The 15255-nt window shown below is 43.1% G+C and overlaps 1 protein-coding gene across 5 annotated transcripts in view; it reads left to right on the forward strand.

Moving 5' to 3' along the window:
* Positions 1-3927: 3927 nt before the first annotated feature.
* The window catches only part of LOC103224017 (acyl-coenzyme A thioesterase THEM4), a 69090-nt gene continuing 57762 nt past the window's right edge, over positions 3928-15255 (forward strand). The window contains exon 1 of one of the 5 annotated variants that reach the window (XM_007977153.3): positions 3928-4228. In XM_007977153.3, coding sequence (XP_007975344.2) covers positions 4130-4228 — 99 coding nt within the window. In that variant the 5' untranslated portion in view covers positions 3928-4129. The remainder of the gene's footprint in view (positions 4229-15255) is intronic. The other 4 variants (XM_073008375.1, XM_007977151.3, XM_073008374.1 and 1 more) reach the window with 4 other exon arrangements.

The following is a 15255-nucleotide window of genomic DNA, read 5'->3' on the forward strand; positions in this document are numbered from 1 at the left end:
AATATTTGAATAGACATTTCAATGAAGAAGATACACAGATGAAAAATAAGCCCATAGATGTCCAACATTATTCATCATTAGGAAAATGCCAATTAAAACCACAATAAAATATTTACACACATCTAGTTACAATAGCTAAAATATAGAAGACCGGACATACCAAAGGTTGGCAAGGATATGGAGGAACTGAAATCCTTATACACTGCTGGTAAAACGATACAACAAGTTTGGAAAAGTTTGGCAGTTTCTTAAAAAGTTAAACATACATCTACCACATGATCCAACCATTCCACTCTTAGATATTTACCCAAGAGAAAAGAAGGCATATATCCATACAAAGACTTGTACTCACAGCAGCTATATTTGTAATTCACCAAAACTGGAAATAAACCAAATGCTCATCCATGGGTGAACAGAAAAACCGTGGTACATCCATACCATGGAATACTCCTCAGCAATTTTAAAAAATAAATTCTTGACATAAGCAAAACATGGATGAATCTCAAAATAGTTATAGTGAATTTAAAAAATCCAGACCACAAAAAGTACATACTATATAATTCCATTTATACAAAACTCTAGAAAATGCAAATTAATCTACGGTGACAGAAAGTACTACAGGATAGAAGGGAGGGTTTACAAAAAGGCATGAGCAAATTTGTGGGTAATAGATACGCTCATTTCTTAATTATGGTGATGTTTGCATGAGTGTAAACTTGTATCAAAACATCCAATTGTATTCTTTAAATATGTTCAGTTTATGTCAACTACCTCTTTTTTATGTTTTTTGTTTTTTTTGAGACGGAGTCTCATTCTGTCACCCAGGCTGGAGCGCAGTGGTGCAATCCTGGCTCACTGCAACCTCTGCCTCCCAGGTTCAAGCAATTCTCCTGCCTCAGCCTCCTGAGTAGCTGGGATTACAGGTTCATGCCACCATGTCCAGCTAATTTTTGTATTTTTAGTAAAGATGGGGTTTCACTATGTTTGTCAGGCTGGTCTCGAACTCCTGACCTTGTGATCTGCCTGCCTCAGCCTCCTAAAGTGTTGGGATTACAGGCATGAGCCACTGCCCCTGGACTTTTTTTTTTTTTTTTTGAGATGTAGTTTCGCTCTTGTTGCCCAGGCTGGAGTACAACGGCGCAGTCTCGGCTTGCTGCAACCTTCACCTGACAGATTCAAGTGATTCTCCTGCCTCAGCCTCCCAAGTAGCTGGGATTACAGGCATGTGCCACCAAGCCTAATTTTTTTTTTTTTTTTTGAGACAGAGTCTCGATCTGTCACCCAGACTGGAGTGCAGTGGCGCGATCTCGGCTCACTGCAAGCTCCACCTCCCAGGTTCACGCCATTCTCCTGCCTCAGCCTCCCAAGTAGCTGGGATTACAGGTACCCACCACCACGCCTGGCTAATTTTTTGTATTTTTAGTAGAGACAGGGTTTCACCATGTTAGCCAGGATGGTCTCGATCTTCTGGCCTCGTGATCTGCCCGCCTCGGCCTCCCAAAGTGCTGGGATTACAGGAGTGAGCCACTGCACCCGGCCTTAATTTTTGTATTTTTAGTAGAGACGGGGTTTCACCATGTTGGCCCGGCTAGTCTCAAACTCCTGACTTCAGGTGATCCACCCACCTCAGCCTCCCAAAGTGCTGGGATTATAGGTATGAGTCACTGTGCCCATCCCATGTTAACTATACCTCAATAAAGCTGTCTACAAAATTAAAGAATGGTGAGAAGACTATTAAGTTTCGTATCATTGGCTTATTCAAAGCATAGTTCTATCAAGATTGAACATTTGTTCGTCTAAACCATACAAGCTTCAAATTTCTCCACTTCCATAGCTTATCAATCCTATTTCTAGACTGTAACCTGCCCTTCCTCTTCCAAATCTGACCAGACATTTTATATGTGCTGTCAACACGAATATCCCAGAGTAAGCCTTGCAAGAGTGTGGATGACTTAGCTAAATGCACTGCCTCTACTTGAAAAATTTAGAGTTAAAATTTAACGAAGTTTAAACTCAGTGTAACTGACCTATAATTGCCCTAAGTCTAAGGTCTTTTAAGAAACTGATGGGTGCCAAGTGCAGTGGCTCATGTTGGTAACCCCAGTACTTTGGGAGGTGGGTGGATTACTTGAGGTCAGGAGTTCGAGACCAGCCTGGCCAACATGGTGAAAACCCATCTCTACCGCAAATATAAAAATTAGCCAGATGTGGTGGCACGCACCTGTAATCCCACCTACTCAGGAGGTTGAGGCAGGGAGAATCGCTTGAACCCTGGAGACAGAGGTTGCAGTAAGCCAAGATCGTGCCACTGCACTTCCAGCCTGGGCAACAGAGCGAGACTCCGTCTCAAAGAAAACAAAAGGAAGCTGTTAGGTGAGCTATTGGTACATTAATCATATAGACAATCTTAGTAGGGTTGAAGTCTATAGGTTTTGATTGACTTGACTACACTGTAAGTTGTAAATAGATGCAATTTTAAGTTACTTGAATAAACTTTTCTATTAATTAACAGTAGTCATCTCAATTTTAGAAGTTTATGTTATACTCGTGCCTCCATCTGCATGCACAACATGGGAAGACAACAGACACCAAAGATACTTTGGATTCTTGCTGCTAAATAAGTATTCAAGCACTATGTGCACATTGTTACAATTAATAAGGCAATCTGATCCCATCCCTGCCACCAGGAAACTGCAATACTATTAATATATTCAAAAGGAAGACAACTGAGATAAAGGGATAAAGGGAATGTGATGGGGGGGGGGGGTTTAGGAGATATCAGAATACAACCTCTTAGAAATACAGAATCTCAACATCCATCATTTATGTCTGGTCTTCGGTTCAGTAGCTCTGGGATTCCAAGGGCCCCTCCTAACTGCATTGCCTTCTCTCTCCAATTCCCTTTGTCTCAGAATGTTACACTTTGCCCCAGTTAATAGTGTAGGCTTAAAATATATCTAGGTGTTCTTACCTACTGACAAACTGCTGGAATTGTTCATGGAAAAGGAATCAACGCAAAATATCTAATGCATTCAGGTCATTGGAGTTTTCTTTTTAATTTATTGCTTTTTTGAGATGGGGCATCCGTATGTTGCCCAGGCTGAAGGGCAATAGCGATATCTCTGCGAGACTGTCTCAAAAAAACAAAAAAAAACAAACAAAAAAAACACAAAAAAAACCATTAGAGGCTTCACCTTAGGATGTACTAGGGCTATAGCATACTGGTAAGCACTTAAAGGGGTAGGATGGCCCGGATTTGCAGTATCTGAGTAATGGGAATACTCCAACCCAGTCCGATTTCAAGGTCCCAGTGAGGTTACTGAATTCGAAGTTCCGAAGGTATGCGCCTAGTATTCCCACCATACGAATACAAGAGAGATAAATAACCTCAAAAGCATTGATAACAGTAAAATAGTTACAATACCTATTACCTTTTTAGTATCCATTACCTTCGTTTGTAATATAATTTAACTGTCAGTTTACATAACAAGAGTCTTCTAAGGCGCAAGCTCCTGGGGAGGGTATGGGGCTATTGGCAGGGAAAGCAGCTTTTCAATCGTATAAATGCTCTTTGTGCCCAGACTGCCTTCTATAAACCAGCACTATCCACCCTGTCCCAGAGACTTGTCCACGACCTTCAATAAAACACTTTATTCATACCACTTTTAGCGTGCGCTCCTACCCGCCCCAGGGACTTAAGTCCCGCGGGAGGGATAACTACTTGGGGACACGGAGCACTGCGTTCGCCCTGGGTCACGCGGGAAGGATGACCGCAAAGCCTCCAGTTGGCGCGCGGGTTCCGGGGCTGAGGGGCCCAAGGAGGTAATCGGGCTCCGCTCCGGCCGCGCTTCCCTTGCCTTTAACAAGCCCCAGAAGTGGTCCGGCGCTTGGCCGCAGCGGGAAGTCTTGGGAAAGAAAAGACCGGAACTAAAAGATAGACGCAGCGATGCCCTCCCCGGACCCCGCCAGCCTCACACCCCTGCCAGCCCGCCGCCTGTAGTGCGCACCGCCTCCTCGCCAAGCTCCGCCCTGCGTCCACCCCAGGGATTAACTCGGACGAGCGGTCGTGTGGCAGAGGCAGTGTGCGCCGTCCGGGGTTAGAGCAAGCGCGCCCGCGCGGCCGGGAGCCATGCTGAGGAGCTTCGCCGCGCGCCTCCGCACGCTGGGGGCCCTGCGCTGGCCGCCGGGAGGCAGGCGCCTGCCCGGTAGGGAGCCGCGACCCGCGCTGGTGAGTCTGGGCACCCTCGGGCATGGGGCGGGAGCAGGACTCACAGTCAGAAACACGCCTGCGGCAACAGAGCCTTTGATTGTTTCTCCATACCCCAACCAGCCAATCTCAGAATAAAAGCTCACTTGGGCACCACACGGCAGCGTAAGCAACAGGGGCCTAGGAATACTTAGTCCTGAGATTCAAACCGTTAGAAAACGGATGGAAAGATGACCCCGTTTGTTTTTTTTTTTTAAGAGACAGGGTCGGCAGGGCGCAGTGACTCACGCCTGTAATCCCAACACTTTGGGAGGCCGAGGCGGGCGGATCACTTGAGGTCGGAAGTTCGAGAGCAGCTTGCCCAACATGGCGAAATCCCCTCTCTCTACTAAAATTACAGAATTAGCTGGGCGTGGTGGCGCATGCCTGTAGTCCCAGCTACTTGGGAGGCTGAGGCAGGAGAATCCCTTGAACCCGGGAGGCAGAGGTTGTGGCGAGCCGAGATCGCGCCATTAGAGAGACTCCGTCTCAATAAAAAAGAGGGTCTATCTAGCTCTGTCGCCCAGGCTACAGTGCAGTGGCGATTACTGTAACCTTGAACTCCTGGGCTCAAGCGGTCCTCCCACCTGAACCCCACAAAGCACTGGGATTACAGGCGAGTCACTGCTCTCTGCCCGTTTTTTTTTTTTTTTTTTTTTCCTAATTTGTTTTTAATTGACAGATAAAATTGTATGTTTAACATGTACAATATGATGTTTTGAAATCTATATACTCGACTCAGTTTTGAAGCAGAGTGCAGCATGCTGGAATCTGTTCAATTCAGCAGGGAAAGGACCACTACTGCTATGACTGATATTAATAAAGGTTCAGCAGGGGCACACACAAAATACGCGACAGAGCTGGCCTCTGAACCTAGGCAGTCTGGCTTATAACCATTACAGACCTCAGAAGAAGAGCACCATCTCTTCCAGTGGTTTAATCCTGATTGTCTCTGACTTGTCTTATTTCTGAGAAGCAAAGCAGCCAACACTGGAGTGAGTAGGAGGCTTCTGGATGTCAGATAATCATTAATACCCTCTCCTAAGCCAGTTTCCTCACCTTTAAAGGTTGTTATAAGATTAAATGACATAATGCAAGCAAACTTTAACGCAGTGCCTAAAATAGTGTTAAATGTTACTTGTTTAAATATCCCTATTTTGTGCTTTATTGATATATTCAATTAATACTGATTAAGCCCCAACACTGTGCCAGGCATTATTGGCCACTGATGATGTACAGGTAAGAAACAATCCTTTCTCTTAAGAAGCTCACAATCTAGTGTAGGAGAATAGGGTGTCAAAAGACAAAATTATAACACATTTACTTTGAAGATCTTAATTGGCTTTTATTTGCAATTGTAGAATCAAGCAACTCCTCATTCTATAAAATAGAACGTTCTGATAAGCTGAGCAGAGAAGGTTGGCTTTATAGACAGAAGGGGAGATTCTGTCTCTACAAAAAATTAGCTGGACATGGTGGCACATGTCTGTGGTCCCAGCTACTTGGGAGGCTGAGGTAGGAGGATCTCTTGAGCCTAGGAGGTTGAGGCTGCAGTGAGCTGTGATTACACCACTGCACTCCAGCCTGGGCAACAGAGTTGAGATTTATCTCAAAAAAAAAGGGGGAATGCCACAGGATTGGGTCATGTAATGCTTTCACATGTTCCCTCCTTGCACAGAAGTTTTCTTGAAGCTGAACCATTTCCATGACCAGCTTATCCTAACCCAAGAGTCTGTTTTTTGATGGCAAGCATTCTGATGCTCTCAAGTGCCTGACTCATGCTCACCAATCACATTCTGGCTTTGGCATTGAGATCCCCTTAACCAAGTCAGCCAATGATTTTTCCCTACCTAAGCACACAAGAAAAAGAAATTAAGATAATAGAACATAAAATCCCTGTGAATTTCTGAAAGCCAGAGTTCACACCCCCTGCAGTAATTGCCATTTATTGCCCATTTCTGTCTGACCCAGTCAGACACCTGAGACTTCCCTACGGGATCAAGTTATGTTTCTGTCATGACTTCCACTCTTGCCACTGACTTGTCAAGCCACTGCAAACCCCAAAAGGTCATATGCTGTCACACAGCACAAACTAACCCTTGGTACCCACCCCAAGTTCATGTGTCCTCTCATAGCACAAACTAATCCTGGAATTGGAAACCAAAATGATCAAGGGGATCTATGCAAAAAGAGCAAAGTCTAGGCCAGGCACAGTGGCTCACACCTGTATTCCCAGCACTTGGGGAGGCCGAGGCAGGCGGATCACAAGCTCAGGAGTTCAAGACCAGCCTGGCCAACAGGGTGAAACCCTGTTTTTACTGAAGATACAAAAAATTAGCCGGCATGGTGGTGTGCGCCTGTAATCCCAGCTACTCGGGAGGCTGAGGCAGGAGAATCTCTTGAACCCGGGAGGTTGAGGTTGCAGTGAGCCAAGATTGCACCATTGCACTCCAGCCTGGGCGACAGGGTGAGACTCCATCTCAAAAAAAAAAAAAAAAAAAAAAGCAAAGTCTGACCTTGGATGTACAAGCCTCAGACTCTGAAGAAGACAGGGGAGCCTCAAAAGACATGGGCATTGTCTCTGTTGCACGCCTCAAGGGATTTCAGGAGTTGTCAGCAAAGTCCCTCTAGTCCCTTTGTCCATGTTGGCCAGAACTGTCAAAAAATAAGATGACAAATTTAGTTTAAAGATCTTACATGGCTTTTATTTGCAACTCTAGAATCAAACAACACTTCTCCTATAAAATAGAATGACCGTTCTGATGCGCTGAGCAGAGAAGGTTGGCTTTAGAGACACAAAGGGGCTAAAGAAAGCAGAAACAAAAAAGCAGATTGGTGGTTTCAAAGTTAATTTCCTTGTAAAGATTAAAGCAGAGGAGACACCCTTATCATGCCAGCTAAAACTAGCTTGTTTGGGTATTTGGCTATTGTCTCTCTCATTCTCCTTCTTAAAAGATCAGATAAGCAACTTAATTTCCACTTAAAGGTGTGGAACTTCAGCATGAGTAACTCCATTTGGTTTGGTCTGTTGGGCCTGGTGTAGAAGCTCAGATGAAACCAATGGCCTCCTGTAAATTTTATTTAGCAGGAATGAAATTGCAAAATTAAAATATATAAGTATGTACTATGTGCTATAATGAAGTACTAAGGGAACAGAGAGGAGGGAACAGCTCTGTATTGACAAGAACTGAAAGACCAAATAGTAATTTAGATGAGTATAGTGTTTCTATTAAGCTACTGTAGCTTTCTTTTAAAGAATAATGAATAACAGATTAGTCACTAATCCTGTACCATCTTGCACATTGGGGAAAAAATGTGCTAATCTTACAAAGATGAATTCATTTATTTAATTATATGTTGGTACCTTGTAATCTGTGCTGAGAATAAGCATTAGCATTTACAGGCTTTATAAATCATGCTTCTTTCGGTTCAGTAACTTACTCTCAAAAAGAAGACACATTTAAAGAGTCATAACTTTTCTTAACAAGCCCTACTATTGTAGGACTTTCTTCTCAGTTCAACTAAAAACCGAGTTCTTGTCACATGACTAGGAAAGATTAGGCTCATGGACACATAGTAAGGTGAGAAAACCAGAATTTACTGGGTGAAAAAGGAAAAAGAGAAAAACTTTCAGCAGAGTGAGAGAGAAGCCTGTTACCTGGCTCCTGCCCCACCACCGGAACTCACGAGGTGAGGCGCCTTCCTTCTGTAAACAGCACGAACTTCCATGGCTCCACCCTGTTCTCCTGGTGTGCAGGCCGGTTAGAGATTCTCCGGGGACACCTTTATACTTGGTTGTCTCATTCCCCCTCTAAAGAAATACATTTAACTGCCATTAGGATAAGGATAAGGATGAGGGCTTATCTTAACTGCTTCCTGCTGACAGGGGGTGCTGTTTTGGAGAAAAGGCAGTCCGAGCTCCCTCAGAGGCCTATCTGAGGGTCCTTGGCAAAGGGGCCCCTTGTCCAAGGCTCTGGTTGCATGACTGTTTGGAGTTTGATGACCTGAAGGCAAGAGACAAACTGGGTTATTAGAAGACGTGTATCAAAACGAAACAGGGCTGAGGTAAGGACAGCTCAGAAATCCCAAGGCCTTTTACCAGATTGTACAGGGAGAGGGAGGCCAAAAGCCCCACTAGTACAAAAAAAAACAACAAAAAAAAAGCCCTTTTGCCAGCATGTCAGGCTTCTGGGTTCTCTTTCCCTGAGCCGAATCCTATGCCAACCAGTTTAAGGTTTGGGAAATTAACTCTTCCCGGTTTGGAGGATGCATCTGAGGGGAGTGTCCTGTAGTAAGTACAGAGGTACAGTTACGTATCAGTGAAGAGAGGACAGAGGAGGAGAAAGGAAAAAGAAGGTTCTCTTTTTTCAAAGGAATCCCAGGGGTTCAGGATGCATTCGAAAGGGGTACAAACTGAAGATGGATGGCTGCTCATCTAGAAAGAGGGGAGCAAGTGTCTCTTCCTAGCAAATATCTGAGGTATGTGAGGGAGGTAAAGTGAGGTGTTCCTCTTTCTTTCCTCCGTCCTTCTATCCCCAAGTCCAGGCAACCATGACAGGGTGACACCCATGGGTGCCAAAGCAGCTTGCACCCATGAAGCAGGGAGGTGCTGGAGAATAGGAATTATCCGCTCTCATCTATGCCTCTATCCCTACTACTGTCAGTAACCTGGGAGTTCTCTAAACCTCATTTATGCCATGGATATTAGCACAACCTTTATCCATAAAACGGGAGGCTTGGCTTAATCAGCAGGAATTAGCCACGCTCACCTGCACTGTGCAATTTAACTTCTGTTATCATCTGCTTCTGGATCCCTTAGATGCAGTTTTCTTTCCTAGGGCTTTGACCTGAAGCTTGGAATTGAGTTTAGGACAGTGGCTCACGCCTATAATCCCAGCACTTTGGGAGGCTGAGGCAGGTGAATCACCTGAGGTCAGGAGTTTAAGACCAGCCTGGTCAACATGATAAAACCCCATCTTTACTAAAATTCAAAAACTAGCCAGGCGTGATGGCGCATGCCTGTAGTCCCAACTACTCAGGAGGCTGAGGCACAAAAAATCTCTTGAACCCAGGAGGCGGAGGTTGCAGTGAGCCAAGATTGCACCACTGCCCTCCAGCCTGGGTGACAGAGTGAGACTCTGTCTCAAAAAAAAAAAAAAAAAGAGTACCTTGTTGTGCTTTTATTTCAATGCTCAATTTACAGAAAAACCATATAATACCTTTTTGAATTTAGTCAGTATTTTCATACTGAATATAAGATTAATTTTGCAAGATTCTTACAATCTTTTTACCACTTGTTTGAACTTTTAACCTTATCTGCAGTAGTGCAATCTCAGCTCACTGCAGCCTCCACCTCCTGTGTTCAAGTGATTCTCCTGCCTCAGCCTCCAAGTAGCTGGGATTACAGGTGCATGCCACCACGCCTGGCTAATTTTTGTATTTTTAGTAGAGACAGGTTTTCACCATGTTGTCCAGGCTGATCTTGAATTCCTGACCTAAGTGCTAGGATTACAGGCGTGAGTCACTGCTCCTGGCCAGCTTTATCTTACCTAAAACAATTCAAGTAGTCTGAATTACATGTCATGCGAGTAACTCCTAGCAATTTTTAACTTTAATGTAAAACCTGGTAAGTTGTTTTAATTATGTGCTAGGTACAGCTAAGGTTTGACTCCTTCCAGTATAATTAAGGGTGTGGTTAGTTTTATATGTCCCCAGGCCTTTCAAAGTTGTACAGTTCTTAAAAACCAAAAAGCAGTTTGTAACTGCTTTTTTAAGCAAACTTAGTAACTGAACTGCATAATTTAGTCCATCTATTTATATTTCGACAACAGCTACATTTTACCAATAATCTGTGAGGCTGTTTTTATTTTTCAAAGATTAAAGTCACATAAACTAAAAGGTACCACAGCTTTTATCTTCCCTTTAAAAAAATAGTTGATCCAAGCACTTATCTTCCTTTAGGTCAATTAATTAGAGCACTTTTTGTAGACATCACACACAACACATATATAACTACACATAGGCAGAAGAAAACCCAGTTGCCATAAGATCTTTCATCACAGGGAGAGGGATCTATCTGCTTTTAATTCCTGGGGTTCCATGAGGAAAACAGAGGTCCCCCCTCTCATGCGGGCATTAAAAGTGGCAAGGCAAAATGGAGAAAAATAACTCAGTTGACCGAAAACAAACACTTTTTCCAGCAAAACAAGGTCCAAGAAAAGGAAAACATAAAGGCCTTATAAAGATAATTACAACTTAGATATCCACTTTTAATTAAGCTGAGCACTCCTTAAGAAAATTATTTTAACTCCCTTATTATCTAACTTTAGCTCCACCAAGCGGCCAGTAGGCTTTCAAACTTTACTTAAAGGCTCAGAGAAAGGAAAATCCAAGGTGGTTGGTAGAGGGCAGGGGAACTGACAAGTAGCAAAAGGGCCTACAGATACCAAACCAGAAAGGACTCATTTCCTAAGCCAGGATGAATCTGGGCCTCACCAGGCTAAACAAAGCCATGCCACGGGGTTACAGGCCACGCCCCCAAGGACGTAAAACAAGATGGAGGCCTCCAGCAAAGTTTGCTATGGACCATACAGAAAGACATGCAAAACACACAGATTGGTTACAGCTTAAGACTAACCTCACAAATCCTTTCTCACAAAACTCTACAGAAAATATAAACAGTAATCCTCATCATTCTCAACAGAGCAAAAGGAAAAGGAAAAGGAAAACCTCCTTTAAAAGTATACTGCTGATGAAGTGGAGAGGAGATAAGGATGCCTGGGGGAAGAACCTCTTATTCTTATGCAAATGGTTCCTCCACCAGAGAGAGGAGCTTAATTGCTGTGGGACAGAGCTAGACTCCCTGGACGGGGGAGGGGGAGACTCTGTAGGCACCTGGTGAGGAACACCAACCAGCCTTGCTGGCGCCTTGGGGCCTGGTCAGTGGCTATGGCTCATTCCTGCCCTGTGTGACCATTGGACACCACACACACATGCTGCAGACACTGCCATGTACCCCAGCCAGTAAAGAAGTGGGGACAGGGAGCTACCCCACCCAGCTGTCTTGTGAGTGCACCCGTGACCACTGGGGTGGGTGTGGTATTTTAAAATACCTCCAGTATTGTAAAAGGAAAAATAGGTGCCGTTGCTGTCCCCCCAAAAAGAAGAGGAATGCCATAGACCAAAAGGCTCAGAAACGAAAGTGAGAGGTTTTGAGTCCCCATTTGACTCACCCTTCTGTTGCGGGAATGAAGGAGGACTGGAGAGGCCACGGGGTGAAACAGGAGAACTTTATTGAGTGCACTCAGACCCAGCACATTAACATCCAAAAACTAGGCCCAGAACAAAGACAGCACTTGACTTTTATACACACTTCTAAAAGGGGGTGGGCTAGCTTGAAACAAGCTTACAGTGGCACAAAGCATAGTGGCGTGAAAGCAAGGATACAGAAGCAGAACAAAGGCAGTTAATCACATTGTGACAGGTGCATTATTCAGGATTACATATGACCCTTGCTTATGCAGCCCAGGTGGCTGTTTTCTAGGCTTGCTCAAAAGAGCCTTGCAAGTGCTTATCTCATAACCTTCGCTATGGTGCCCAGATGGCCGCAGCCTAGGCCTACTCAGGCATGTCTTAAAACCTTCTCTGTGCTGTCTAGATAAAACAGAATACTGGAAGTTACTAGTTACAAAAAACAAGTATCTATAAACTGATAAAACTTGTGGAGCAAGGTACAATCATACAGAAGGAGGATGGGATTCAAGGGGGGACTTTACTTTTTCTTATCCTTTTGTTGAGGGAGTGCTGGGAGAGTCTCCAGAGCACATCCTTTGAGCCCTGGCTTCTTTGAGAGTGGTATCGAGACTTCACCTAGGTCCGGGCTTTGCCTGTTACTGCCTTTGGGATGAGTCAGCCTCATATAGAAAGCTTGTTTTTCTCTTTTTTAATTTTATTTTTCTTTCTTTAATTTCCTGCCTCACTTCCTCAGGCCCCACATTTGAGTGCCAAAGATGGTGTAGGACTTTCTTCTCAGTTCATCTAAAAATTGGGTTCTTGTCACACAACCAGGAAAGATCAGACTCATGGACACATAGAAGGGTGAGAATAATGGAATTTATTGGGCGAAAAAGGAAAAACATAAAAACCTCAGAAGTGGAAGAGGGACCTGTTGGCCTACTTTGTCACACAGGAACTCAAGAGCCTGGGCTCCTCACCTCTGCCAATGGCATGAACTTCTATGGCTCCACCCCATTCTCCCAGTCAAGGGCCAGTGGGAGGTTCTCTGGGGAGCTCTTTTTACTTCACTGTCTTACTGCTTTATAAATGTATAACCAAAGGTCAAGCAACACCTTTCCTGTGTTCAGGACAAGAAAATATAATCGTTGTCCCAAACATTTCTACTTCATATATAATCTGTGCTTTGTCTTTACTTCAGGTATCTCTTAGTTTTCACCTCCTTGCTTTATCATTTCTATTTCTACATTATCATAGTGTCCATCTGGAGTAACAAACTCAACCCGTGCCAAACTAAAATAGTTCCATTCCTGTTTTCTCTCTACTGATCCACATGTGCACACTAAGAAAAATCTTTCTTTTCATTCTATTCACCCTAGTTTTCAAAGCTACAGCTCTAGATAATCATTCAAGACTCTTCTGCTTTCTGTTTCCCAGTCAGTAACTCCCCACATCCCTCAGTCCCAATGTCCTAAGTATCTTAAAACTTTACTTCTCATTACTCAGTACCTAGTTCAGATTCTGACCATATCTGACCTGGGCCTTTGCAACAGTCTTTTAACTGGTTTCCCTACCATTGCATTTCACCATTTTAATTCATTCATTACACCAGATGGAGCTTTCTAAAACCTATGTTCATATTACTCCCTTGCTTAAAACTCCTTAAGTCTCCTCATAAAGGAAAAAGGTGCTGTATCATTCAAGTACTTTCATGATTCTTTAAAGACTTCTTTAGTTAACTTAATCCTATGTAATAACATTGGTGAAATCACATGTGGGTTTTCTACTTATATCCTTTTATAATATATGAATAATTTTGTTATATTTTAAAATACATGTATTTTTGTCCTTGTGCCACCTAAAATCATTTTTCATGCTGGTCTTTGGAAATACTGACCTAGAAGATGAAATCTAAGCCCTGTAACGTGATCCCTCTTGTTCTTCACATCTTGCTGCTCTCTCTCTTTCCACCTTAAATGTATGAAGGCTGAAATCCTAGCAGTTCCCCAGTGTGATATGGTTATTTCACTCTCCTATGCCTTTGCTTGGAGCAGGCCCCCCTCCCCTGTTCTCTCTTTAATGAACTTTTTATCCATAGGAAATCACTCCATCATTTTAAAGTTTTTCCTGAAAGTCACCCCTTCTATGCCTGTATCTACTTCTCTTGTAGTATTTTTCACATCCAGGGCTGCTAACACTTGAAGGCAGGGTCTAAGTCTTCTCTGTGTTTTACCTGTCCCTCACATAGAACCAGGGCTTATAGTAGGGCTCAAAAAAAGTTTCTTGGATTTTGCTGAATCCCAGACTTTAAAAGTTAAAATTAGGAGAACCCACAGTTAAGAGAGTCATTCTAATTCCTAAAAGCATTTAATTAGTTCTGTATCACTGGTCCATAAAAGGACGGTGGAACTGAAGGATCCTAGAGTTGCTTGTTTGAGATGAGACCAGTGGCTAATGAGATGAGTTCAAATTTGTAACTCCAAAGCTTATACATACTATTCTGCCTCTCAGTTGACATGTTTTGGTCAATACATAGTAATCTCTGATGAATTGTCTTTGTTGGGTTACTTCTAGATTCATGTTCTTTAAAAGTTACATAATCAGGACTGGATTCTAAGGAAATAATCCAAAATAGAGGAAAAGCTATATTCATAATGTTCAGTGGACATTTTCATTTAGAGAAGCAAAAGATTGGAAATAATTTAAATGTCTACCTTAATGGCTAATTATGTAGTATATCAGTTTAATGGACTATTTTTCTGCTGTTGAAAATGGTGGTAACTGATATTATGGAGAAAGTGAGCACTAAATAATTTCAAGTGGTAAAAGCAGAAAGCAAAATTGTGGGATTTTAAAAATTTTGTTTGTTTTTGTTTTTACTGAGTTTACAAGTATATTAGGAAAAATTATATTTTAAAAATTTGGAGGTAAGAAAATTTGCCCTTAGTTATTTTAAGAGGGAGAGATGGGTGGGTTTAAAACTTTTCTTTCTTTCCCAGATTTTCTGAGCTGGGTTCTGAAAGGATGAGCCGATTAAAAAAAATACGGAAAAAAATTACAAATCCTGGGCTAAGGGCAAAGTGGTTTCAACTCTGATCATGTATCCCCAACCCTCTGGTACTCCAGAGTCAGGACTTGCTTTTGTTCAGCCAGGAGGCTTTTATTCTGTAGAGTTTTTTGTTTGTTTGTTTTTGAGACAGAATCTCACTCTGTCGCCCGGACTGGAGTGCAGTGGTGCAGTCTTGGCTCACTGCAACCTCCACCTCCCCGGTTTAAGTAATTCTCATTCCTCAGCCTCCCAAGTAGTTGAGACCACAGCACACACCATCATGCCCAGCTAATTTCTGTATTTTTTGCAGAGATGGGGTTTCACCATGTTGGCCAGGTTGGTCTCAAACTCCTGACCTCAAGTGATCCACCCGCCTCGGCACCCTCAAAGTTCTGGGACTAAAGGTAATGCCACCATGTCTCGGCTTCTGTAGACTTTTGTTTTGATTTGTTTTGTTTAATATTTATTTTTTAATTTTATTTTTCCGTAAGTTATTCAGGTACAGGTGGTATTTGGTTACATGAGTAAGTTCTTTACACTAGTGATTTGTGAGATATTGGTGCACCCATCACCCGAGCAGTATACACTGCACATTTATAGTCTTTTATCCCTCATCCCCCTCCCATTCTTCCCCCCAAGTCCCCAGAGTCCATTGTATCATTCTTATGCCTTTGCGTCCTCATAGCTTAGCTCTCACCTGTAAGTGAGAACGTACAATGTTTGGTTT

This window comes from Chlorocebus sabaeus, chromosome 20 (genome assembly GCF_047675955.1).
Source record: "Chlorocebus sabaeus isolate Y175 chromosome 20, mChlSab1.0.hap1, whole genome shotgun sequence".
In the NCBI taxonomy this organism is placed as follows: Eukaryota; Metazoa; Chordata; class Mammalia; order Primates; family Cercopithecidae; genus Chlorocebus; species Chlorocebus sabaeus.